Source organism: Moschus berezovskii, chromosome 15, assembly GCF_049115385.1.
Source record: "Moschus berezovskii isolate FMDL1 chromosome 15, NW_MosBer_1.0, whole genome shotgun sequence".
NCBI classification, from domain to species: Eukaryota; Metazoa; Chordata; class Mammalia; order Artiodactyla; family Moschidae; genus Moschus; species Moschus berezovskii.
In genome coordinates, this window is record NC_142474.1 from 23,987,580 (window position 1) to 24,014,883 (window position 27,304).

Below are 27,304 nucleotides of genomic sequence, written 5' to 3' on the forward strand. Positions count from 1 at the left end.
ACCCGGTTCTTTCCAAGTTCACTCCAAGGGCAGTGGCCTGGGGCTGCTCCTATTGGTGTTCCCAACTCCCAGCACAAGGTGACTCAGAGGGAAGTCTTAGTACCTGTTCACGGTGAGTAAATTAGTGATACAGGATATGCTTTCCACATATCTGCCCATCCTGGTAGCTTCCCTGAACCATGTCCCAGTTTTTTGATGTTTTTCTGAGAGTGTGAGGCCCAGAACTGAACACAGAACTCCCCAAAATATATAAGCAGAGCTGAGCAGAAAGGGACTGTCACCTTTCTCACTCTTGATCTTGGACTTCTAATAATTTGCCCAGATATTTCATAAGGTTTTTGGTGACTATTTGCCCTGCTAACGTACATTAGGCTGTTCTGTTTTTATGCCTTCTCCCTGTACTGATGTTGTTGTTTAGTCACGTCCAACTCTTTGCAACCCCATGGATGGCAGCACACTTGGTTTCCCTGTCCTTCACTATCTCCTGGAGTTTGCTCGAACTCATGTCCATTGAGTCTATGTTGCTGTCCAACCATCTCATCCTCTGTTGCCCCTTCTCCTCTTGCCCTCAGTCTTTCCCAGCATCAGGGTTCTTTTCCAATGAGTTGGCTCTTTGCATCAGATGGCCAAAGTATTGGAGCTTCAGCTTCAGCACCAGTCCTTCCAATGAATATTCAGGGTTGATTTCATTTAGGATTGACTGGTTTGATCTCCTTGCTGTACAGTGGACTCTCGAGAGTCTTCTCCAGCACCACAGTGTGAAATCATCAGTTGTTCAGTGCTTAGCCTTCTTTGTGGTCCAACTCTCACATCCATACGTGACTGCTGGAAAAACCTTAGCTTTGACCAGACAGACCTTTGTTGGCAAAGTAATGTCTCTGCTTTTTAATGTGCTGTTGCTGTGCTGTCCTGCACTGTTGCTCGACCTCATTTTACTGCCTCTTTGCCCTTAATCTCATTCTGACAATGGCATTGCCCCCTCCCCACCCCAAGGAATGGCAAATTGACTTCAGCTTAAGAACCTATGTTGATTGGTTGGTAGCTGTAGCCCAAAGCATAGTGTTGAGATAGATTTTGGAACTGAGTTTGGGCTCAGTGTGGAAGACTGCTCTAATTGATTAATGATGTCTGCCAAAATACAGGAATGGAAATGTTAGTTTACTTGAGATACACTTGTCATTCCCCATCACAGATGCTCCTAACCTGGGGTCCATAGAAATAATACAGGAGGCCCACCATTAACTGAGATAGAAAAAGGATTGCGCCTTCAATTTCACTAGCTTCTTTCTGAAATTTTTCATTCCTTCTGTAATGAATGCAGGCCACAGATCATAGTGGCATTAACAGGGCCTGTAACATTGTCACTAATAGAAATCACAGATATTTTCTTGTCACATTACAGATGTTCCAGATAACTTGAAATGCCATTTACACTCATCATGACTTGGAAATTGCAACAGTTTTTTGCTAAATCCTTGTGCTATAATGCATAATCAAGAAACATATGTATTGCTGTAATGTAGATTTATTTTTAACATTTTTATAACTTTCAATATAATTGGTTTCCTTTGTAATGCTGTATATTTTATGAATTTAAAGACATTATTCTGAGAGAGGTCCATAGGCTTCACCAGATATCAAAGGGTTTCATGAACTCTGGACCATTGGGTTTTAGGAGCTCCCTGCCTTTTCAAGGGAATCTTTCTGAGTTCCCTCCGGTATCCTGGGTCTATGAGGGGAGCAGGAGGGTGAGATGAAGTTCTTCAGGCCAGGAGAAGCTGACCACACAGCCAGCTCCTGGGTCAGCCGCCCTGAGGTGCTGTGAGAGGTGATGGACCAGCAGAGGTGGTGGGAGGTGATGTAGGAAGTGAAAGAGAAGAGGTTGTGCAGGTGAGTTCCTGGCCAAGCCTGGGCTATCTTGTCTCAGCGGGGAGAAGCTGGTGTTTGCCAAGGTGATGTGAGGGAAGGAGCCTGAGCCTGACCTTCTAGAGGGGGAGGGAAGTTTTAACCTAAGAGAAGTCCTAGATCATCCTCCCTTATGAGCGCAGAGGCCCTGGACTGCAGGAACCTATAGCCTGGGAAGGGGGAGACCCTTGTCACAGGGGAAAGGGGGTTCAAATCCCTTCATGCAGCACAGACAGCTTAGCAGTCTTCACCTCATTCATCTACTCACTGATGTAAGTGACCTGGTAATGTGCCAGGACCTAGGCTGGGCACTCGGCACAGGGACGTGTATGCGGCTCAGTCCTCCCTTCATAAGATACAAGCAAAGCCAGTGACAACGAAGAGGCTTGATGCTTTGATGGGTCCATGAGGTTCCCTCACACAGCCCAGAGGGATTAGGGAAGGCTCTCTGGAGGAGGTGGTCTTTCAAGTGAGTAGACATGAACAAGGTCTGTGGATGCTCAGGAAAGGTTCTCAGGAAGCAGGGGCAGCAGCACGTGCAGAGGAGCTGAGGAAGAAAGAGGACAGGGGCATTCTGTGGGGGGGTTGGAGGTGGTGAGAGATGGCTGGAGAGGTCACGCAGGAAGCCTGGAAGCCATGCGGACAGCTCCCTGGCTGTGGTGAGGAAGGGTATGGGCCCCTGCTGCCCCATCTGTCAGTGGCAATGAGCTGTGACTTCAGTGGCCTGGGGAAGTTCAAGGTCACCGTCTGGGGTAGCAGAGGTGGGGGAGCTAGGGGCCATCATCTCACCAGGGCTGGCAAAGGCCAACTGGGAACCTGGGGCCCCTGCCTGCCCCACACTGCAGCTTCCGTGAAGGTCCTTCTGCTCCGAAGGCCTGAGTGGGCCCTGTTCCTTTATTTATGGGCTGTGTGAGCAATTTGCTCCTTGCTGGCCGGCTGGCTGGGTGTGTGATGTGGGGATTACTCACGCCCCAGTTGTGGTCCGGCCTCTGCAGGCTGCGGGGTAATGAGTGAGGTAATTAAGTGTAAAAGACAGGAGCAGGCAGGGGAGGGCTGAGGGGGGCGAGCAGTCACTGGTTCTTTTCAGGAGCAGGGGAGTGAGATAATGTAGGATAATAGCTCAGCCAGGCCCTGCCCAGGCAGCCCGGCCTGTGCCGAGAGGTGCCCCCCAAACAGCCAAGACAATTCAGCTTTTTCAGGGGAAATGGGGGGGCTTGGGCAGGGCCTGGCTCCCGGGGACAGCTGTATGGAAATGACAGCGCCTCTCCTTGGATCTGTCCTGTGTTGGCTGAGGGTGCGGAGCCGGCGCCTTTGGCTGGGGTTGAGGCTAAGAAGAAGTGGCTAGGACCAGGAAAGTAGATGAGTCAAGATGAAGGGGCCACGTGGGGCTGGGAGACTGAGCTGTGTGTGGGGAGAGAAGAGATGTACTGAGAACAGTAGGTGAGGCTGTTGGTGGCTCCAGAGTCTGACTCACTGGGTGGGAACTGTGGCTTTGTCATTGATTAGCTGTGTGACATCAGCCTATTGTGTTCCCTCTCTGGGCCTCAGGGCTCTCATCTGTAAAGTGGGGGTGTCCAAACAGTCCTTACCTCACAGAGGCGTCTGGAGGATTAGCAAGATGATGCATAGAACTTAGCACACAGTGAATGGTCCGGAGGTGCTTGAGACTCAAGGCCACAACCAGAGGGCATTGGTCATTCCTTTAGTGAATACATATGTACTGAGTGCCTGACATAGTCTGATGGTTCTGGATGCTGGGAAAACAGTAATGAATAGAACAGAGTCCCTGGACTTCCTTGGTGGTCCAGTGCTTAAGCATCCACCTGCCAATGCAGGTGACATGGGTTCAATCCCTAGTCTGGGAAGATGCCACATACTAAGTGGAACAACTAAGCCTGCAAACACAGCTGCAGAGCCCATGCTCTAGGGCCCATGTTCTACAACAAGAGAAACCTCTGTATTGAGAAGCCCGTGCACCACAATGAAGAGCCTGCATGCCCCAACCAGAGGACGCTCGCGGCTGCAATGAAGACCCAGCTCAGCCAGAGGGAAGAAAAACAAAAAGAACAGGGTCCCTTTCCTCTTGGAGCTGATGTTCTAAGAGGGGAGACCTTTCATCATTAAACACATAAACGTAACAGGTCACACCAATGATCCCACTTCTGAAAATGTAATCTGTGGATGTGTATGGACACATGTGAAATGAATACATTCAAGGTTATTCACTGCAGTCTTGTTTCGCCCATCACCTCAGATGCAGTCTGAATGTCTGTCATTTAAATGAAGTTAAATGAGGTTAAATGAACTATGGACTAGCCAGAGGAAGACTATACAACTACAAAAAGGGTGAGGTCACTTTTTATGTACTGATACAGAAAGATCTCCAAGATATACTGACAAATAAAAGGGATGTCAGAAATACTTTGAGTAAAAGAGGGGGGAAATAAAAAATATTTTAATACCAGCTTGTGTATATAACAAACTAATAATAATACTTGTAGCTGTGGACAGGACCAGGATTGGAATGAGATGGGTAGGAGGGAGATTTTTCACTATGTTCTTTTCTATAGTTTTAATTTTTGTACTAGTTCAAAAATTTTTTTTAAATTTCAGCTTCCTCTTTCCTCCTTCCCTTTTCCAATATTTGTTGGAGGTGGTGGGCAGGACATGGGACCAGTCATGGAAAAGCAGCTGAGTGAGGACAGGTCAGAGAAGGGAATCACAGATATGAAAATGGGAAAGGCTAGTGTGAACCCAGTGGTGCTGGGGGAATCAGTGTGAGCTAATGGCATTAGAAAAGTGTAGACAGTTAAGCATGGATGTAAATGTGTGTGTCTGTGCCCCATACATGTGTTTCTCAGTTCTGTCCACAAAGAGAGCCTAGGAGCACTAATACCCACATAGCGATGAGTACTCCTCACACCAAATCTTGGTTGCTAAATGTAGCATTGTCCACTGAAAGGAACCAGGAATCCTTGGGAAAATGACTGACTTGAGAATTGGGCCAAGGAAAGTACACAGTAAGCCTGGAGCATATACTTTGTGCTATGAAATAAGTAGAAGTGCTCAAGTAATGCTGGGAACATGTCAACAGAGCCTAGGAGCTACTGGGATGATTTGAGCATCAGAAAAAATGATGACAGTGAATAAATGATTACAACACACTGGATAAAAATAGGGTTCTATGGAGATTTCCCTGGTGGTCCAGTGGCTAAGACTCCAAGCTCCTAAAGCAGGGGGCCCTGGTTCAATCCTTGGTCAGGGAACTAGATCCTGCATGCCACAACTGGGGATCCCATAGGCTGCAACTAAGACCTGGTGTGTGTTCGTGCTAAGTCACTCAGTCGTGTCGGACTCTTTGCGACCACATGGACTGTAGCCTACTATGCTGCTCTGTGCATGGGCTTTTCCAGGCAAGAATACTGGAGTGAGTTACCATTTCCTTCTCCTGGGGATCTTCATGACCCAGGGATTGATTTAGTGGCTGAAAACAAGATCCATTTAGCTCACACCTCTGTGAGTCTCAAGTCTGGCACAGTCAGTTCAGTTTAGTCGCTTAATCACGTCCGATTCTTTGCGACCCTGTGGACTGAAGCATGCCAGGCCTCCCTGTCCATCACCAACTCTCGGAGTTTACTCAAACTCATGTCCATTGAGTCAGTGATGCCATCCAGCCATCTCATCACACAGTCAGCTATGCCATATAACCTAACCTAATCATGGGAGTGAACTCCATCATAGGCACAGTCCAGGGGATTATGCTGGACAGGCACACCTAGGGGGTTGGAAATCTTGGGTGCCATCTTAGAATTCTTCCTGCCATAGTGGGAGTTGAGGAACAAGGAAACCAGTGGGGCTATACAAGAGTGAGCAAGGGGAGGAGGAGTGGGAGACAGCTGAGTATCTCAGCTGGGAAGACACACATGTGCCATAGAGACCGCTGGGAGACTGATGTCTAGAAAGTGACCTTGGGTGGTTTTGCTCCTGAGTAAGGGGAGGGCCATGCCAGTTCCCCATGGACCCACTTGAGATACAGAGCAACCCTGAGGTACAACCCAAAAGCTGATTTAAATCAAAGGGATGCAGGCCTAAAGTAGCCCTTGGGGAATCAGTGCCCTGCTGGGCATAGGTGATGAAGGGGTCTGCTCTATGCCTTTGACCTGGACAGGGCAGTGCAAGAAGCCACAGGGTCCTGAAACCTATAAAAATTGACTGGAAAAATATTTTCAAAACTTCCCAGGGACTTCCCTGTTGGTTCAGCAGTTAAGACTCTGAGCTTCCAAAGCAGGAGCCCGCATTTGATCCCTGGTCAAGGAACTAGACCCTGCGTGCCACAGCTGAGATACCACATGCCACAATTAAGACCCAGCACAGCCAAATAAAAAATAATGAAAACTTTCTAAGATTCAAAGCAATAAAGTTTAATTATGTGCCTACAATGCAGCATTATGTCAACGGTGATCAACAACAGATTGGAATCACCTAATAGTTACATCAGTGTTATATTTAATATGATTGCGTTTTGTTTCCATGTTTTAATTACTGTATTTATTTCCCCATAGGATCATATACAGCATACAAAATAGAAAGGTACAGAAGGGGATGGAATGAAAGGAAATCTCTCCTACTGTTGATGGCTAGCCACTCCTCCTCCTCCCTGGACGCCAGTTTTCTGGGCTCAGAGGTATTTTCTGCACACAAGTGAATGTACGTACACACACTTTACAAGGGTAGCTGCTCTGCCTGCTTTCTTCCCCTTGGCAGTGTATCTTAGAGATGCTTCTGATGACTTCGTATCGAGCTGCCTGGTCTTTTGTACAGCAGCGGAGTGGTCTGTGAGCCAGTTCTGCCTGCAAACCTACCACTTCTCCCACACCCTGAGCACTCTTGGCCTCTCCCTGGCCCCTGGGAGAGTCACTGAAGCTCCTGCTCATCTCACTACTTCCACTCAGTTGATGAGTCTGAGATCTGCTCGCCCATCCACGGCTGCCCAACAAGGCTGAAGGCTGAATCACACCACCCAGAATTGGGCAAGAGTTAAGGCCCAGCCCCAGGGCAAATGAAACAAAAGAAAGCCAGAAGGCAGGGTGGAAGGGAGATGAATTCATCAGGTGCTTTAGGCATCTTTGGCTCAGACGGTAAACAACCTGCCTGCAATGTGGGAGATATGGGGTCCACCCCTGGATCAGGAAGATCCCCTGGAGAAAGGAATGGCAACCCGCTCCAGTAGTATTGCCTGGAGAAGCCCATGGACAGAGGAGCCTGGTGGGCTATAGTCCATGGGGTCACAAAGAGTCGGACATGACTGAGCGACTGACACTTTCACTTTGAAGGGCAGGAGGCTGAGGGCTCAGTCCTGCCAACCTGAACATCATTGCCCGCCTTTCCCATGCACAGGTATAAGTTTCTCTAGAATGTATCCAGGAATGGGATTGCTGGGTTATGGAGTAAGTGAAGAATAATGACAAGTTGTTCTCTAAAGGTGTACAAATTGACCCCCTAAAACCAGTGTCAAGGAGCTTTCCTTACTCCATGCAAGTGATCCTGTTTGGATTTGTCCAGCCTTTCAGGTTTTGCCAATCTAGTGGACATGAAATGAGCTTCTAATTTGGATTTCCTGAATTACTAAGAGGTTGAGCATCTTTTCATATGCTCACTGGCTGTTCATGTTTTCTATTTTCTGTGTTCAAATTTTCAGCTTATTTTTCTTTTTGATTGTCTTTGTCTTATTGATTTGTAGGAACTCTTTATATACTTTGAATGCTAATCTTTGTCAGATTGTTACAAACATTTCCCAGTTTGTGGCTTATTTTTTCATTTTTTTATGGTGAACTTTGAACAGTCTTAATTCTAATGTATATTAGTTTATTAATATTTGCCTTTTATGGTTTGGACTTTTTGTTTCTTGTTTGAGAAATTTTCTCCAACACAAATCCATCCTATTCTTTCTACAGTACATTTGTACACATATTAAAAATGAGACATATTGTATGTCCTATTTTATAGCTACTTTTCTACTTATGGGGCCTTCCCTGGTGGCTCAGAAGGTAAAGAGTATCTCCTGCTTGCAATGCAGGAGATATGGGTTCTATCCCTGGGTCGGGAAGATCCCATGGAGAAGGAATTGGCAGCCTACTCCAGTATTCTTGCCTGGAAAATCCCATGGACGGAGGAGCTTGGCGGGCTATGGTCCATGGAGTTGCAAAGAGTCAGACATGACTGAGCGATTAACTCTTTCTACTTAAGAATATAACATGAACATTTTTCTATGTCTAAAATTCTACAGCATTATTGGTAAATGGTTGCATAGTTTTTTTTTTTGCATGAAACATACTATTTACTGAATCCCCTATGCATGTTTTCACCTCCTGTGTTTCAGCTTTTCATTATTATCAACAGATTTGTTAACAACATCCTGCAGCTATTTGGTCTATATTCATGGTGATTTCTCGTAGATAAAGTCCTAGGAGAGAAATTGCCCCTCCAATTAAAGATTTCTGATCCATTGTACCAAATTTGCCAGAGGTCTTACTTGATTCCCTTCCCAGAACAACATTGTATTAAATTGCCCTTCCCAAGAGTCTAGAATCAGTAAAGTGGATGGATGGCACCAGGTAGAGGATCCTGGAGACTGTGTTTTGATCTGAGAGTAGTTAGGAGGTGGGTTTGGTTGCAGGCATGGAGATGGTCCCTCTATGGGAAGAAGACTTTACCCTTCTCCTTCCCACTCCCCTCACAGGTAAGACACCTTTATTAGGTGGTGTTGAACAAAAAGAGCCAAGAAATACCTGTTGAGACTGGCCTGGGTGTTACTTCTCTGTTAACTAATTGTATTTCTTTCTTTCTTTTTTTTTTAACCACATTGCATGCCTTGTGGGATCTTAACTCCCCGATCAGGGATCAAACCTGTACCCTCTGCAGTGGAAGCTTGGCATCTTAATCACTGGACTGCCAAAGAAGTCTCTAACTAATTGTATTTTGAACGGTGTGAGTGGCTGCCCCAACAAGTCTTTCTGTGTGTTGAGAACTGGTAATAGTGTCACTTACAGCTGCTGCCAACTGAGACTAGGTAAGCAAGTTTCTCATGAAATATTTTTCCAGTGAACCGAAAAATTAAAAAAGTCCCCTAGAGAATGCTCAGCTTGAGAACTTGAAAACCTTAGAACAGGACTCTCATCTTGCTAGGAGTATCAAACTTTTAATAGATAAGTATTTATGTCAGCAAATATCAACGTATATTTAAAATTATTAATTGATACAAGTTTTGTTTATGGCAGTGGTGTAAAGTTTTCCATTAGCGCGAACTGGCTTTATTTATTAATTTTTTTTTCCCCGACGTTGCTTTTATTTAGTCACCTTTACTTTTTCTCATTATAGAATAACACATATCCAATATAAAACATTTGAGAAACACAAAAGTTTGAAAAAAGGAAAACAGACCAACTGTCAGTATTACTTAGAGGTGGCTGCCCTTCCAAACCTTCTTTTCTATGAAGTGAAGTGAAGTCACTCAGTCGTGTCCGACTCTTTGTGACACCGTGGACTGTAGCCCACCAGGCTCCCTCGTCCATGGGATTCTCCAGGCAAGAATACTGGAGTGGGTTACCATTTCCTTCTCCTATTTATTAATTTTTTTAATGAGACAATTTAAAGAAAAATATTGAGTAAATTATATGAAATACAAACAGAAAGAAAGTAAGAGTTGGTGAGGGGAGGTGGTATAGTTGTGTCAAAACTTTGAGAAACTCTGCCTTGATGGAAACCCCCTCCTTCGAAGAAGTCTAAGACATGGCTGGGGTGGGTCAGGGAACAGCAAAGCCTCAGGACTCTAGGGAGGACTCTGGGCAGCTCCAGAAGATGAAGACATCCTATTCAGAGGAGGGGCAAGTCATTCATTATGTTACTGAAAGCATATGTAGGGACTAACAAGTGTCTTTCCTTCTTCATTGTCACTTAATACTTGTAGCAACTTTGTGCAATTTCAGGCTATGGGGGAGGTTACCCCATTCCTTTACAGAGAAGAATGGAGGCCTGGAGGGAAGAAGCAATTTGGTTGTGCTGCTCATGGGGTGAGCAGGCTTCCCTGGTGGCTCAGATGGTAAGAATCTGCCTGCAATGTGGGAGACCCAGGTTGGATCCTTGGGTTGGGAAGTTAGGGAAGATCCCCTGGAGAAGGGAATGGCAACTCACTGAAGTATTCTTGCCTGAAGAATCCCATGGACAGAGGAGCCTGGCAGACTACAGTCCAAGGGGTCACAAAGAGTCGGACATGACTGAGTGCCTAACACACACGCACGTGCACGCACACACACACACATACACGCGCGCACGCGCTCATGGAGTGAATACATGGGAGAGGAACACTTGGCTCTAGTGGTGGCTTTGGAATTTGTGAAGAAGTATATCAGGACTTGGACCTCTGGGGCCAGTACACCCACAACCCTTTGATGACAACAGTAACAATGATAACCATTAGCATTTATTGAGTGCCTGCTGTGTGCTGGCTCTCTACTAAGCACCCTTGGCTGTCTCCGTGAACACTTTACACTCACCCTCTGGCGTCGGATCCATCACCTCCCAGAAAGTGTCAAGGGAGAAGTTATCAATTCATGGTGCCTGCTCTAGTAGAAAGCTGAATTCCAGTAAGGCAAAAGTGAGGCAGAAAACAGTAAGCAGAAAACAACCACAGAAAGACATACACGAATGAGGTAATTTCACATAATGATAACTGCTATGAAGAAAACCAAGAGGGCAAAAAGATATGGTTTCTGGAAGTAAGGAAAGGACTGTACCACGTGAGGTCATCAGGAGAGGCTTCTCCGAGGAGGTGACATTGAAGCTGGCACCATGAATGAACTGGATTTGTACCCAGTCCTACTCAGGACCCCAGACCTGTGCCACTTCAGTCTCAGGTAGCTCACGGGTGCTTCTGCCAGAGTCACCTGGCTCCCTTGTTAAGTGTCCTAGAGTTGTGGCTTATGGGCAGGAGTGTCTGGGACCTAGGAATGGAAGGATGATAAGACACCCTAGTTGGAAGAGCTCGTACCCATGGGGCTGCCCTGTCCAGTTCTAGGGCCTCTGTGTTCGAGGAGTTGTACAATACCCAGAGGTCTCTCCAGGTGATCTCTGGCCAGAAAGGTGACCAAGTCCCAAAGAGGAGATGGGCCACGCTTATGGTTGTGCAAGTGCTGGGCTCAAGGGTACCCAGCTAAAAGGGTAAGCTAAGAGGCCACCTAGCACCAGGAAGAAGGAGTGGCTGTTTCTAGTTCACACAAAGGGATGCTGTGGGCTCGTGGTGACCCTGAGCTTGGTGGGTTATGAGGGTAGAGATTGGCCCTTCTCTCTGCTTTGAGGCTTTGCCCCTGCCAGCCCGGGAGGCTAGAACAGGAGGCTCAGGAGGTAGAATATCATCACTATTTGAGGATTGCAGACCTCCTTGATTATGGTGAGGGGCGCTTCGCAAGCTCATCACAGGCGTTCTGGGCAGGGAAGGGGAACGCCTGGGACTCCCTGGGGTCTTTGTGAAGCTGACAGGCTGAGGGGTGGGCAGGGCCTGGGGCGGGGGTGGCCCAGAGGGGCTTATCTCCTCTGGGCCAGTGTCAGCTCAGGTCCCCAGCCTGTGATACAGGCTGGAGCTGCCAGCCTGAGACTAGGGACCACAGCAAATTTGCATTTATATTGGAGACTTCTGTTTCCAGGGCCTGGGGGGAGGAGGGTAGCCACCGTGGTCAACGGAGCAAGAGGCAGAGAGGAGGGGCCTCCAGCCTTGTCCTGCCAGGGACACGGGAAGTGGCTGGTGGGCTGGGCCTGCCTGGCCGAGGAACAGTGGCACAGAAGGTTCTCTGGGCACAAGGCCGGCCCTGACAGCCTGCCGGTCCACCCTCCTAGCCGCTTGCCAGTGTCAGCTGGGAGTTGGCTCTGCCCCATGGGCCTGGGAGAAAGGTCAGAGGCCTGTGCCAGCAAGGGACTGGTGGAGACAGAATTACTCCTGGGACTGGGCACAACTGTGTTGTTCTGTCCCACCCTCTTCTCAACCTGTGAAGTGGTTTCAGCCAAGAAAACCAGGGCTCAGAGGCACTGAGCAATTAGTCCAAGGCGATCCAGCTCATGATCCAGTGCCCCTGAAGCTGCCTCCTAGTAACACCCAGGGTATTCATGTGCTCTGGGAGATGCCCTCTGACTCTGGGGTGGAGAAGACTTGGCAGATACAACAGAATCTGATTGGGGGAGAGTCGAAGGAGCTCCTCACAGACTCGTGACACCCTCAGGACTAGCTTTGTGATGGCTCAGCAGATGTGCTTCATTTTATGAAGAAGTCCATGGTCATGACCAGGTTCGGACCAGACTGACCCTTGCCTTTGGGGGAGGTAGCTTCTTCTTGTGAGATTTCATAAGGGGGAAGGAATGACAGAAAGGCAAGAAGGAGGGAGAGAGGAAGAGAGGGAAGCGTGGAAATCAGGCATGGAAGAAAGGATAGAAGGAAAGAAGGAAGCATGGAAGGAGGGCTGGCTGGAAATAAGGAAGGAAGGAAGGGAAAGAGAGCAGTTGAGAAGAGGCGCCAAGGCCAGCAGCACCCCACCGGAGGGGGAGAGAGCCACCCACCCCGCGGCAGTGCCCTTATGCACCTGGAACTGTGGTGAGTCCCCTGCTGGCTGGGGTATGGAGTGGTGCTCCCTCCCCATCCTCCTGCTCCTCCCACTACACCGAGTGCTCCTGGCTTCCAGTGGCAGGCTGAGTCCTGCTCCAAGCGGGGGACCAGTGACTGCCGTGGGTGCTCCAGGGAACAGAGGTCAGAGCCCCGCTGTGATCCAGAGGCTCAGTTCTGGTGACCCAGGCTTTATCTTCACCCCTTAGTGCTTTGCTGCCTCTGGACGGGGGTTCTGTCTCGTTCTTTGGGCTCTCTTCACTGCCCCCCTCCCCCATCCCTCCAGACGGAGGTCTTGGCCCCCATCCCCCAGCCTGTGACTGTGGGCTTGCAGCTGACAAACCTCCTGGTCCTGGCTCTCCATCCTGTAGCACGAGCCCTCCCTGTCTGTCACCAAACAGTCAGGATGGCCTGTTCCACCTGGCAGGCTGGCTAGTGCCCAGCTTCGTCTTGGGAAACAAAGACCAGCTCTGACAACCTGCTGCCCAGCTCTGACAACCTGCTGCCTAGGTTCAAATCCTGACTGTGCCTCTTCCTAGCTGTGTGGGCTCGGGCAAGACCCTTCACTTGTCTGGTATGAAGGTATTAGTCGCTCAGTTGTGTCCGACTCTTTGGGATGCCACGGACTGTAGCCCGCCAGGCTCCTCTATCCCTGGCATTCTCCAGGCAAGAATACTGGAGTGGGTTGCCATTCCCTTCTCCAGGGGATCTTCCTGACTCAGGGATTGAACCTTCATCTCTCATGCTCCTGCATTGGCAGGCAGATTCTTTGCCACTAGCACCACCAGGAAGCCCTCGCTTCTCTGAGCCCTGGATATTCTTCAGTAAATGGGTGGAAAGCTAAGACCTGCCTCTTAGATCACTATGTGGATTATATAAGATCATGCATGGAAAGCACTTGGCTCTGTGCCTGCCATCTAGTAAGCACTCAATACCTATTAGCTCTTATTATCCAAACTCCGTCTTTCAGCCTAGTGGGGATGTTAGGTTCCAGGGACCTGCTTCTGTGCCTCCTCCATTAACTTTTTTATGCCTAGTGTCTTATGGTTATTTCAGCATATACAGGATTGAACCCTGCCACTATTTTACTACTGCCACTTCTTCCAGCTAACATTTAATGTGTCCTTATGATGAGCTACACATTGTTCAAGCATTTTAAAAAATATGGCTCCAAATTCCTTGACTCTCTTCCTGTCAAGGGGTGGGGTCTATGACCCCTCCTGTGATGGTTTCTAGAAATAAAATATGGCAGAAGTGACACTGTGTGACTTCTGAGGATAGGTTAGATGTGGCCATAATCACCTGTGCTTTGGTCTCAGGGGACTCACTCTTGGAACCCAGCTGACATGCTGTGAGGAAGCTCACGACCCAAGGAGAGGCACATACAGCTGTTCCAGCTAATAGCCTCAGCCAAGCTAGGCTTGGCTGCCAGACATGTAAGGGCAGACTCCTTTTGATGATTCGGGTGCCTGGTCTTCAATTCTTTCCAGCTGAGGCCCCAGATACTGTAGAATGGGAGGAAGCCATCTCCCATGTGCTCTGTCTGAATTCTTGACCCATAAGAATCTGTGAGCTTAAGAAACTGGTTAACAACACTGTATTTGGGGTGGGTTGTTATTCAACAGTCAATAATCGGAACACTTGCACTGACTCAGGAAGTAGTTGTTATAATCATCTCCATTTCACAGAGGAGGAAATTAAACCCAAGATGCTTCAATGAGTCCCTCAAAGTCACAGAGCACCTAGGAGAGGGGATTTGTCCTTATGAGTCTCCTTCAAAGCTGCGCACCATCCTCAAGGACACGGAGGGCCAGAGAGGGGATCAGATGTCAATTTGAAGGCCTTGGGGGGCCGCAGGAGGGCGCTGCGGTGGAATCTGTGAGTTTGGGAAAGGGTGCCATGTGGAGAGGCTGAGAAGGGGCTTAAAGTGGCCACTGGGAAGGACAGTGCCATCCTGCCATTGTCTACTATCTTCTCTCTGCCCTGCCTCTCAGAGCTGTGACGCTCTGAGAAGGACTCTGAGAAGTCCTTCTCTGTGAAGGACTCAGTAGGAGTCCTGACCTTCTTTCCTTATGAGCTCTGTACCTCTGAGAGCTTGGCCCAGCCAGGGATGCCCACCAGTTGGGCTGACCTGGGCTGTGCCTTTGGACAGGCAGAGCTTGGCTGCAAAGGCCAGGGGCTTCAGGGCCAATATGAGCAGAAAAAAGACCCAGGTGAGTTCTCTGCACTGTGTACCTCAAGATGGGCACAGTGTTCCAAGATCACCTGTGCCAACTGCATCTGTTTTGGAGTTGGCTGTGAGTGGAAGAGAACTCCAAAGAAGAGTGCCTTAAAGGAGACAAACACCGATTTTTCTTTCTCATAAACAGTCTGGAGGCCGGCAGTCCTAAGCTAGCAAGATGGCTCTTTGGTCCACAGGGACCCAGATTCCTTCTATCTTACTGTTCCACACTCCTCAACACCTCATGGCCCAAAATAGCTGCTCATTCTCCAGTCATCATATTTATATTCCAGCCAGAGGGAAGGGGGAAGAGGCAAAGAATGCTCTGCCTCTCTTTAAGGACCTCTCTCAGAAACTGCACATGGCATTCTACTTTCCTCCTCTTGGCCAGGATGGAGACACATGGTCATACCTAACTGTAAGAGGCTAGGAAGTATGGTCTCTATTCTAGTGTCTATGTGTTCAGTAATGTCTCTGGGGTCCTAATACTGAGGGAAAGGGAGACCATAGGCTTGGAAACCACCAGTAGTCCCAGCCATACCCCAAAACTGGCAGCCAGAGTGAGTGTTTTTAAACTCATATCATTTTATTTCCCTGCTTTAAAGCATCCTGTAGCTCCCCCTGCTCCCACTATAAAGGCTAACTCCTTATGCAGCTCTCAGGACTGCCTGATCTTATTCTGACCTTATACCTCTGCTGCCTCATCCTCCCCAGCCCGCTCCCAACACGGAACTCAAACCACACCCACTCTCACCCTGAACCTCCTCTGTGCTCTGATGATTTGGGGAATCCATTGTCAGGATCAGCCACAGAGGCAGTTAAAGACTATAAGGGCTGTGGTTGTAAAGTCCCTACCATGTTCCAGGTACATACATAATATTTTCCCATCTCAATCCAACCTCAGTGCGCTGTTAGGTTGGTTCTCTTAGGACTTCCTTCTGTAGATAAGAAACAGACGTGCTGGGGAGAGGCGTGTCGTGATCTCCTGGCTGCACTGCCTTGCTGATGAGAAATGACAACTGTGGTCATGGTACACAATGCTCCCTTCGGTCATCTTGTGGCAGTCCTCACAGCTACTGTGTCCCTTTCGCAAATGAGGAAATGGAGGCTCAGAGAAGAACAGTGACTCCCCCAAGGCCACTGCAGCCAGGTAATAGCCATGTCCTGATTGGAACCCAGGTTTCTCTGCCTCTTGCCTCCTGGGGCTTATCTGGGCCAATTTCAGGGCCTATTCCCTGGAGCTCCACCAGCTCCCCCGTTTGCCTCCACAGGGAGGAGTGAGCACGGACTGCACTCTCCCTTCTGTGGTCCTGGTGAAGGTGGCAGGGATTCCAAAGTCCAAGCTCCAGATGAGGAGATGGAGACGGAGGTCCCCAGAAGGAAGGAACTTGCCCAGGATCCTATCCACCTTCAAGGGCATTACTGGCAAGGAAGCCAGGTCTGCTGGCTTCCAGTGCAGGGATTTTACACACTCAGCTCATTCATGGACAAATATTTATTGAACACCTACTGTGTGCCAGGCACAGTGCTAGCCTCTGGGAATCACAGAGATGACAAAAACAGGCATAAATGCCTGTGCCTGCTGCCCCCCGCCCCAACCATGGAGCTAACATTCTAGGGCAGAGTTGGGGAGGGGGAGGTGGTGGAAACTAACCAAATAAATCTTCAGCAGCTACTGTCTTCCCTCTTTATTTCTTTCCTTCAACAAATATTTATTGAGAACTATATTTCTGTAAGACAGACACGGTCCTGACTCTCCTGGAGTGAGGGTCTAGTGGTGGAGACGGGCACGAGATGAGGAGACGCATAAACAAGATAAATTCAGATTGTAATAATGGCAGAGAAGACGTCAAGGCTAAGTCCTAGGGAGCGAGGGGGACGGGAGGCAGAGCTTCAGAGGGTGTGGTCAGGGAAGGTTTGAGGGCTGGAGCTGAGATCTGAAGCGGCCAAGCAGGGTGTTCCAGTTGGAGGAAACAGCAAGTGCAAAGGGGCCAGGTAGGACTGAGCTTGGAGGTGTGGGGAGGAGCAGAGAGAAGGCCAGGTGGCTGGAGCAGGGTGAAACGTGGCAGGTCACACAGGGACGCGAAAAGGGCCAGAGTGCCATCGAGGGATACTGAATCGAGAGAGCGATGACTAGACCCACAGGGGGCACCGCTCGGGCAGGCCAGTCGTCCCTACATCTGGGGGTTTCCCAGCCAGACCCCCGAGGGGGAGCGCTGAGCACCGGCTGGCCTGGCACTGTCTGCCTCTGCAGAGATAAAGGCCCACAGCCCCCTGCAGTGGAGCCCCCCTGGGCAGTTGCTCCACCTGCACAGCCGGCCAGGGCATTGTCTGCTGGCTCTGACAGGCACACCTGGTGCTCTCACTAGCCTGCTGTCTGTCCTGATTTAGGGGCTCATCCTGGCTGGTTTCAGGGCCTGTTCCCCAAGGTCCACCAGCTGGGATGAGGCTGGCTGAGGAAGAGGAAGCAGGCTCTGGGAGTAACCCGGCTAGAAAGCATGTCTCAACCTGGCAAGCCCATTGGACCCAGAGAGAAGTAGTCCTGAGCACCTGTGAAACTCCAGACTTCCCTTTTCTGTTCACCTTTCCCCAGATGGCGAAGAGCCTGGGGCTCATGCAGGAGGAAAGGTTCAAGTGCCAGTTTAGCTGTGATGCTTAGAAATTTTCAATCTCCCTCTCTGGGCCTCAGTATCCTCATCTGTACAATGGAAGGGTTGACTTGACTAAATTCAAAGTAGACTCTAGAGATAGACTGTCTGAATCTTCACGTTACCGTGTAGTGGCTATTTGAACCTAGGTAAATTATTTTCAGTGCCTCAGTTTACTCATCTATAAAATGGGAGTATAATAGCATTTATTTCAAGGGTTGTCTGAAGACTGAGTTATGTATGCTTAGAAGACTGTGCCTGGTGCTTACAACACTGCTTGTCCCATGGTAAGTGCTATATTTAACTCTGATTGGTATTATTATTCAAATCTTTAGAGAACATTGAACTGGAAAGACTTAGAAAGACTCTAAGATAACCGAGTCTGTTTGTTTGCAAACTTTTTGGTCTTTGTTTTTAACAAGAGGCTCTGCATTGCTCAAGAGAAATTTTACTCAGAGGCCCAGCTGTTCAAGGGGATAGAGGGAGGGGGTGCCTGCTCCACCTGCTTCCCTGTCTCTGTGTCTGCAGCCCTCAAGGGGGATACTGGAGCATAATTTGAGAACTCCTGCTCAGTTTGTCTCCTTCAGCTCACAGTCAGGGAAACTGAGACTCAAGAGAAGGACAGGGACCAGCCCAGGTCCCACAGGGACTGAGTGACTCAGCCTAGCCTAAAACCAAGATTCCCCTGGTTTTCTCAAAGCAAGACAAGGGGCAGGAGCTGGGAGAAAAACAAGGACCAGAAGCCACTTAGGGGACTGGGTGCATTGTGGCGTCAAGTTATTAGCATGTAAATTACATGCAAATAGATGCAAAACAGCATGTTTTATGCTAATTTGCAGAGTCGAGAGCTACGACATTTTTGGTAATAGGGCAGCAGCCCTGGTCCCTGGGCATTGCTGAACACGCGTCCCTTTTTTCTTTCTTTCTTTCATTATTATGATCGGGCCCATAAATCTTGGCTTGGCTGTAATCCCGCCCCTTCTCGCCTGCAAGCCTGTCTCTTGTCACCCTCAAGGGCTTCCTCTCCAGTCTCCTGGTCCTGCCTGGGCTCAGGGACAGGCCTGGGCAATGGATCAGAGAACCAGGATTCAGGAGCCACTAGTCAGCTCCAGGGCGTGGAAGCTGCTTCTTGAGGAGGGGGTCTGGGTGGAAATCTGATGGGGCTCAGGTCATGGCTGCCGCTCCTCTGTGCCAGCTGTCCTGGGCACCTGGGGCATGTCCACCATGCCTTCCCACAGCCAGCCCTAAGCCCAGGTTTGGCACCTCTGCTGAGCTTCCATGGCCACTGTGGTATTCCTGCTATTGTCTGGGGTTGGCCAGCTTTGCAGGATGACCCACTCCAGGAGGGCAGGGCCTGCTCCTTTTCTTGGACACCCAGTGCCCGGGACACAGGTTTTGGATGTCTCTGGTGTTGGAGAACTGAAGCAGTACACAGAGATCTGGCTGTGCACCTGGGCGAGCTCGCAGTTTCTGAAACCATGCTGCTTGAATCTAAATCCTGACACCTCTGCTTTCTGAGAAAATGCTGGCACTCATACTAACAGGAATGACGCACCTACCACGGTCCAGGTGCTTTGCTTGGTGCTTACTGTTTAGGCTCTCACTGATAATAATACAGTAAGTCCCCCACATACAAACTTTAAGTTTCTGCTGCTGCTGCTAAGTCACTTCAGTCGTGTCCGACTCTGTGTGACCCCATAGACAGAAGCCCACCAGGCTCCCCCGTCCCTGGGATTCTCCAGGCAAGAACACTGGAGTGGGTTGCCATTTCCTTCTCCAATGTGTGAAAGTGGAAAGTGAAAAGTGAAAGTGAAGTCGCTCAGTCGTGTCCGACCCTTAGCGACCCCACGGACTGCTGCCTACAAGGCTCCTCCATCCATGGGATTTTCTAGGCAATAGTACTGGAGTGGCTTGCCATTGCCTTCTCCGAAACTTTAAGTTAGGAGCTTTCAAAGACGTGAACGTGCCCCTGTATGCCAGTTGCTGTACTGTACCACTGTATTTTTCAAGATACTGTACTGTAAGATTTAAAATGTTTTATTTTTGTGTTTTTTTAATGTATTATTTGTGTGAAAAGTATTATAAACCTAGTACAGTACAGTATTATATAGCTAGGTGTGTTAGTTGGGTACCTAAGGTGACTTTGTTGTACTTATGAACAAACTGGACTTACCAACACACTCTTGGAAAGAAACTTGTTTGTCTGTGGGGGACTTACTATATCTTATAGGGTGGATAGTTTATTATGACTCCCACTGTATGAGGAGAGGTCAAATGACTTGCCCAACGTCACAACCCCAGGGGAGCTGACTAAAGGGGCATTTATATTTATTGAGGACGAGTGCCTCACAAGGCAGTGGTTCTAAACCACTCAGCAAAGCTGCTGTAACAGGAAATCAGAGCTTCTACCTTACCATCTGCCAACCTTTTGACAATGTTAAACTTTACCTATGCCCATAGAAAATATGGATGTTTAAGAAATCTCCTCAACCTTTTGTTTTTTTGCAGTCCCTCTACCCATTGTGTTCTGGTAAATGGCTTACTGCAAGCCACCACCTTCTCCATAATACTTAGGTAAGACTCTATCCGTCTTTCTCATGGCTCCCCTAAGACTGGACTCCCCTTGTTTGTCTGTGACCTTTTCCCTTTTGCCTAAGCCTGCTAAGGCCAAACAAAGACCTTTCCATTCTTTGTCTCCTGGTTGATTAGCTGAGGTTAGAACTGTTTGTGCCATCTGAAACTAGACACAGAGATAAACATTTCCTGTTCAGCTGGTTGAGACGACTTCCCCTGATTGTAAAACATCCCCCCACCTGTAACCTGTCTACTCCACCCTATAACAGTCAGGCAAACCGGCCCAGCCCAGACATCCGTGGTCTTGAGCTCGCGGGTGCTTCTCCATTGCAAGAGCTTGAAAAAAAAAAATCACCTCTCCCATTGTCTGATGTATTTTGTCTTTGACACTCTTCCACTGTACCGTTTTTCAGCTAAGGAGCCTTTTTAGAGAACCGCGTGTGACCTTGGATCACTTCCTAAGCATCTCCGGGCTCCGGGCTCTTCTGCTGCAAAACGTGATGGTCACCGGCCCTACCTCCCCAGGTTGAGACTGGAGATCACTCCCGGAAACGCTTGGCGCAGAGCCGGGCCGGAGTGAACGCTCCAGAAATGTCAACCTTTGTGTTTGCAGGAAAGGCGACCGGCGCTTGGGACACTCGGCCGGCGGAAGTGAAGGAGTGGAACGCGCGTCTGGAGACCTCTACCCCTGCTCCGGCGCTGGGGGGGCTGTCCTGGGTCCCCTCCCCCGGCGCCCCCCGGGATCGCAGTCTGGGTCGGGGGTCGGGAGAGGCATACTCCCCACTCCCGCCCTCCCCGCCGCCCGCCTTTGATTACGGCTAGCAGCGAATCGCCGAGCAAATTAACTTTTTGCACACTTCATTATGCGCCGCCCCGCGTCCCCTCGGGGCCGCGGCCCCGCCCCCGCCCCGCGCCGACAACTTGATTGGGCAATTAATCTTCGGGCCCCCCCAGCCCCCCGCACCCGGCCCGGGCCTTTGTGAGCCTGCACGCGGGCCGCCGGCGCCCGCCCGGACGCCCGGTCTGCTAGCGCTGATAAGGCGCGCGCGCCGCCCGGCCCCCGCCTTTGTCCGCGCGCGGGGAGGCGCGGCCGTCGCTGCCGTCTAGCACCCCGTCAGCGCGCCCCCGCCCCCTCGGCTCGGTCCATCTGTTTGAGCTGCGCAATCCTCCAGCGGCCTGGCGGGGGAGGGGTCTCGCTCTCGGGCTGGGAGCCAGCACCCCCTCCACCCGGTCGCTCCATGTGTAGGAGTGACGCCCCCCAGCCCCCGAGAAACACACACGCGCACACACACACACACACAGCGCCCAATTAAGCAGCACGGTAGTAATTAAGAAGTAGGGGGCGCGAGGCACAGCAGCAGTCTAAGGAATGAAGGGGTTTCCGAGCTGTGTCCAAAAAAAGAAGGGGCCCTGGCATCCGTCCTGTACCCGGGTGTGAACCTCTGGTTACAGGCTTGGGGTTCTGCAGACTTGGATGGCTGCGGTTGGGGTAGGAGGAGAGAAGGAGAGGCCCTGGGAATTTGTCTGAGAAGTCATGCTTCTTTGTGCATTTTTTTCTGGTGTTTTGCCAGCAGTTGACCCAGCCTCAGAAAGGCAGCCTGTGATTAGTGAGTGTTGAGAACCCGGTCCTAAATGGAGGCTAAATGAAGGATGATTGTGGAGACCAATAGCAAGGTGGTTCAGAAAGGGCTCCCAACTCGCTGTGGGAGCCTGTGTTTTAGGTAACAGCTCTGTGTGCCCAGGGTTGGTGGAGGCCACGGGCTGTCAGCGCAGGGCATCCAGCATGTGCTGGTTCTTGGGATTTTATCAGGACAGGGACTGAAAGCTGATGGGTGAAAGATGATGCTGGAAACAGGCTCTTGAGTTTCCTCCTGCTCCAGGGCCAGTGGGCATGGGTGCAAAGCTTGTGGTCTGTGCAGAGCTTAGGGCTGGTGTGTGTGTGTGTGTGTGTGTGTGTGTGTGTGTGTGTGTGTGTGTGTGTGTGTGTGTGTTCCCTGGGAAGTGCCTGCACCAGCTTGTGAAGGGTTCAAGTTGTGTTTGAGTAAAGGATTCTTAGCCTTCACTAGTGCTCATAATAAGGGTGTGACCCAGTGTGCACAGAATCCCTGAGAAGAGGGCTGGCAAAGCAGCTTCATCCGGGTAATCCACCAGCAATGCTAACTGAACACTCACTGTTTGCAGAGTTCACAAGGGCACCCCTAGATGCTTGGACAGCATGAGCAAAGCAGAGCTGCTTGTTGTCCTCACAGGCTCACAATCTAGTCTGAGAGATGGATGAGAAAGTAGATAAACACAGAAGTCATGAGATGATAGAGCTGGAGATAAAAACAAAGCAGGACAACTGAGTTGGTGTGTGGGCCCTACTTGCTGGACACCCCCTCCCCACTGCCACCAGGAAGCCCCGATGCCCCGGGAATGAAGTCTGCACTCCGGAATGTAGGGACCCAGGCTGTCCTGACTCTCCGCAACCTGTCTGTCTGCTCCCTGGGACCTCGACCCCCCAGCCAGTTCTGTGGCCACCCCAGGGGCAGGGTCCCTGGGATGATGGGCAGGCTCAGTCTGCTGTGGGCTCTCCCCCTCGTTCCTGTGCAGGTGGTGGTGATGGTTCCTTCTGATAATGACAGCCTCCAGTCTTGCATGACGGAAAGGCCTCACGGGTTTATAGTCCAGAAGGGGCCCTGTGAGCAGAAGCTGAATTAAAATGGAGAAATACAGCCTCCCCTTCCTCCCCTCCTTTCCCTCCCCCGGCCCAACTTCCCTCATTCCCACAGCCCCTGAGGCCACGGGTGAAGAGTTTCTTAGTCCATTTGCCTTGCTAAGCTGAGTTAGTGAGCTGGGTATATACCTCCCTATGCAAAGAGTCAGACATAACTGAGCGCCTGAACTGAACTGATAGGTACTAAAGTTAGGAGACACCCAGAACCAGCAAGTGGAATAAAGAGAATACTATTTGACTCTGAATGCACCACCCCTCCTCTCCCCAGTGCAGACTAAGTTTAGATTCCTTGTCAACTCTAGTCCCTGATTCTAACGTTCTGGCTCTAAACATTCTCAGACTTCAGAGTTGTAGACTCTGACATTCTAGAATATTAACATCCTATGCATCTTACACGAACATTCTGGATGTCTATGATTTCTGCCCTTGTGTTCTAGAATTCTGGGACCCCAATATTGATTTTTGTTGGGGTCTACTCATTGAAGTAACAAAAGAGAAAGACTCCATGCAGAGTCACATGATTTGTCGTAATGATAGCAACTAACAGTCTTTCAATCATGCTTTTATTCAACAGTTCTTTTTGTTGTTGTTGTTTAAGGAATCTTTTAAGTGCCAGACACTGTTCTTGGGTTATACAAATAAATAAATTTAAATATTAATAAATAAATAGACATATATAATTTGTTAGATGAAATGTGCAGGAGAGAGGGGTAGGGAGTGAGGGAGCACAATTCAAATTGATGGTCAAGGTAGGACATACTAAGAAGGTAATGTTTGATTTTCTATTTGTTCTTTCATTTGTTGAAATTTTAAATCTCAATATATAACTATGGATTTGTTTCTCCTTGGAGGTCTACCAGCTTTTGCTGTACAAATTTTAGATCTCTGCCATTAGGAGTATAAACATTTAAAATTGTTTCATGCTCTTAATTAATCAATCCCTTACTTGTTATGAAATGACCTTATCTATCCCTGGTAAGATTCTTTGCTCTGAAATGAACTTTGTCTGATATTAACCTAACTACTCTAGTGTTGTTTTAATTAGTGTTAGTGTGGTATATCTTTTTCCATCCTTGTCCTTTTAACTTGTGTCTTTATATCTGAAGTGGATGTGTGGTTTTGTTTTTGTTTTGGTAGATGGCATGTATTTGGGTCTTTGTAAAAATTCAATCTGACAATCTCTACTTTTTAATTGGGAGTGTTTAGACCATTTACATTTAATGTGATTATTGATATGATTCTGTTTAAGCCTATTATCTCATATTTGCTTTCTCTGTCCCATTTGTCTTCTTTTTCTGCCTCATTTCTTTCTTTTTTTTTGATGTGGACCATTTTTAAAAGTCTTTATTAAATTTGTTACAACATTGCTTCTGTTTTATGTTTTGATTTTTTGGCCCTGAGGCATGTGGGATCTTAGTCCCCTGACCAGGGATCAAACCCACACCCTCTGCATTAGAAGGTGAAGTCCTAACCAATGGACTGTCAGGATAGACCCTCTTTCTGCCTCATTTCTGATTAACTGAGCACTTTTCATTATTCCATTTTCTCTCCTTTATTGGCTTATTGTCTGTGATCCCGCATTCTGTTGTTTCAGCTGTTGCATTAGAGTTTATGGTAACTTGTCAGTCTACTGTCAAGTGATATTATACCACTTCATATGTAGTGTGAGAACCTTATAATAGTATACTTCCATTTCTTTCTTCCTGACTTTAATGCTATTATTTTCATGCATTTTACTTATGTAGATGTTACAAACTCCACCAAATATTATTATTTTTGTTCAAACAGCAAATTACCTTTTAAGGACAACTGTGCTGTGATTCATGGGGTCGCAAAGAGTCGGACATGACTGAGCGACTGAACTGAACTGAACTGAAATGATAATACAGAATCTTATATATTTACTCATGTAGTTAACATTTTTTCCTTTGTTCTTTATTCCTTTATAGATCCAGATTTCTGCCTGGTATCATTTTTCTTCTGCCTGAAAAGACATGTGCAGGAGAAAGGTGCATTTATCATTTTTTGTAGTGCAGATCTGTTGGTAAAGAATTCTTTCGGCTTTTGTATGTCGGAAGACATCTTATTTCACTTTCCTGTTTGACAGATATATTCACAGGGAACAGAAATCTATGTTGACCCGTTTATTTTTCTTTCAGTAAGTCAAGATGTAGCTCTACTATTTCTCCCCTCCATGTGTCCAACAAGAAATTTGCCATTATCCTTATCTTTGTTCCTCTGTACTTAACATACCTTTTTGTTTTGACAGTTTAAAAAATATTTTCCTCTGTCACCAGTTTTGCGATTTGATCATGATAGGTAATTTTCTGTTTTTTTGTGCTTGAGGTTTGTTAAACTTCTTGCATCTGTGAGTTCATATTTTACATCAGATTTGGAATATATTAAACCATTCTTTTTCAAATTTTCCTTTCCTTTGGGGAACTCAGTTTCACATATATTAGACTATTTGAAGTTGTTCCACATTTCTTGATACTTTTCTTGTTTTTATTAAAGAATTTTTCCCCCTGTTCATGTTCTATTTTGGATGATTTTTCTCTGCTGTGTCTGCAAATTCATTAATCTTTTCTTCTGCTGTGCTTAGTCAGCCATTAATTCTAGCATATTTTTCATTTCTGATATTGTAATTTTCATTTCTAAAAGTTTGATTTGGTTCTTTTTATATCTTCCACTTGTCTCTTTCACTTGGGAACATATAGAATACAGTTTTTAAAATTGTTTTAATGTTCTTATCCACCACTTCTGTGTCAGTTCTGGGTCAGTTTCAACTGATTCATTATTGTCCTCACTATGGGCTGTGTTTTCTTGCCTCTTTGCATGCCTGTAATCTTCATTTGGATACCAGACATTGTGAATTGTACCTTTGGTGGATGCTATAGATTTTTATATTTCTATAAAAGATGCTTGCTCCTTAGAAGAAAAGCTATGGTCAACCAAGACAGCATATTTAAAAGCAGAGACATTACTTTGCCAACAAAGGTCCATCTAGTCAAAGCTATGGTTTTCCCAGTAGTTGAGTGTGGATGTGAGAGTTGGACTATAAAGGAAGTTGAGTGCCAGAGAATTGATGCTTTTGAATTGTGGTGTTGGAGAAGACTCTTGAGAGTCCCTTGTACTGCAAGGAGATCCAACCAGTCCATCCTAAAGGAAATAAATTCTGAATAGTCATTGGAAGGACTGATGCTGAAGTTGAAACTCATTTGAAAAGGCCCTGAAGGTGGGAGGAGAAGGGGGTGACAAAGGATGAGATGGCTGGATGGCATCAGCGACTTGATGGACATGAGTTTGAGTAAGCTCCGGGAGTTGGTGATAGACAGGGAAGCCTGGCGTGCTGCAGTCCATGGGGTTGCAAAGATTCAGACAAAACTGAGCAACTGAGCTGAACTGATAAATCCTGAGTTTTGCTCTGAGATTCAATTAGGTTACTTGAAAATACTTTGATCCTTTCAAGTCTTGCTATTGTGATTTGTTGACTGTGTCCAGAAAGTGCTCTGTTAAAGACTAATTCTGTACCAATACTGAGAGGCGACCTTCCTGATGACTCTAACCATTACCCCATGAGTTATGATTTTTCTCTGTTTGGCACTATATTTGGTCCTGTGTGACTGCTAGGCACTGTTCTCTAATCTTTAACCATGTTTTTCCAGCCCAGAGTAGTTTTGTTAGACAGAAGCACCAGCCAGTACTCATGTAATATCCCAGGGTAGGGGAACTTCCTGGAGATTTCTAGAATTCTCATTTTGTGCAGCTCTCTCCTGTCTGATGTGAAAGTGAAAGTGTTAGCTGCTCAGTAGTAGCCCGCCAGGCTCCCCGTCCATAGAATTCTCCAGGCAAGAATACTGGAGTAGGTAGCCATTCCCTTTTCCAGGGTATCTTCCCTATCCCAGGATTGAGCCTGGGTCTCCCGCATTGCAGGCAGATTCTTTACCACCTGAGCCACCAGGGAAAAGTCTGCTTTCCTTGGTCTTTGTGGACTCTCAGCTGCATTTCCTTAACTCAGAGTGTCTGCTGGGCATTACCTCCTTCCCGTATTAGGATCTGTAAACTCCTCCCAGGCAGTAAACCTCAGTAATGACAGGGCTCATATTGTTTGCTTCTCTTCACTCAGGAATCATTGTTCTTCATTGCCTGATAACCCACTGCCTTGAAAACTGTCATTTCATGTCTTTTGTCTTGGTTTTTTTGGTTTGTTTGTTTGGTTGGTTTTTGTTCTTCCAAGTGGGAGAGTAGATTCAATTTCCATTACTCCATCTTGGGTGGGAGCAGACATCAGAACGGAATATTCACAGACTTGAAGAGGGTGTTAGAGTTAACCATGGGGATATGGGTGTAGGGGGGAAAGAAGATGATTCCATCCAGATAATGGGGCCGGCCAAGTACAGTGGTCCTGTGCATGTGTTCCTGAGAGTGTTTCAGGAACAGAAAGGAGCCAGTGTGCCTGGAGCAGGGGATGCTGAGGGAAGGGGGGTGACTTGGGAGAGGAGATGAGGTGCCAGCTTTTGTAGGACCTTGCAGGCCATGGTAAGAACTGTGGCTTTTATAACAAGTGAAATGGGAACTGTGGGAGGGTTTGGGCA

General features: G+C 48.0%; 1 protein-coding gene across 1 annotated transcript in view; it reads left to right on the forward strand.

Annotated features, from left to right (window-relative positions):
• The window catches only part of LOC129561930 (uncharacterized), a 59,122-nt gene extending 34,714 nt beyond the window's left edge, over positions 1 to 24,408 (forward strand). The window contains exons 2-4 of the mRNA XM_088843888.1: positions 6,468 to 6,589; positions 8,803 to 8,974; positions 20,607 to 24,408. Coding sequence (XP_088700014.1) covers positions 6,539 to 6,589; positions 8,803 to 8,974; positions 20,607 to 20,815 — 432 coding nt within the window. The 5' untranslated portion in view covers positions 6,468 to 6,538 and the 3' untranslated portion in view covers positions 20,816 to 24,408. The remainder of the gene's footprint in view (positions 1 to 6,467; positions 6,590 to 8,802; positions 8,975 to 20,606) is intronic.
• Positions 24,409 to 27,304: the final 2,896 nt, after the last annotated feature.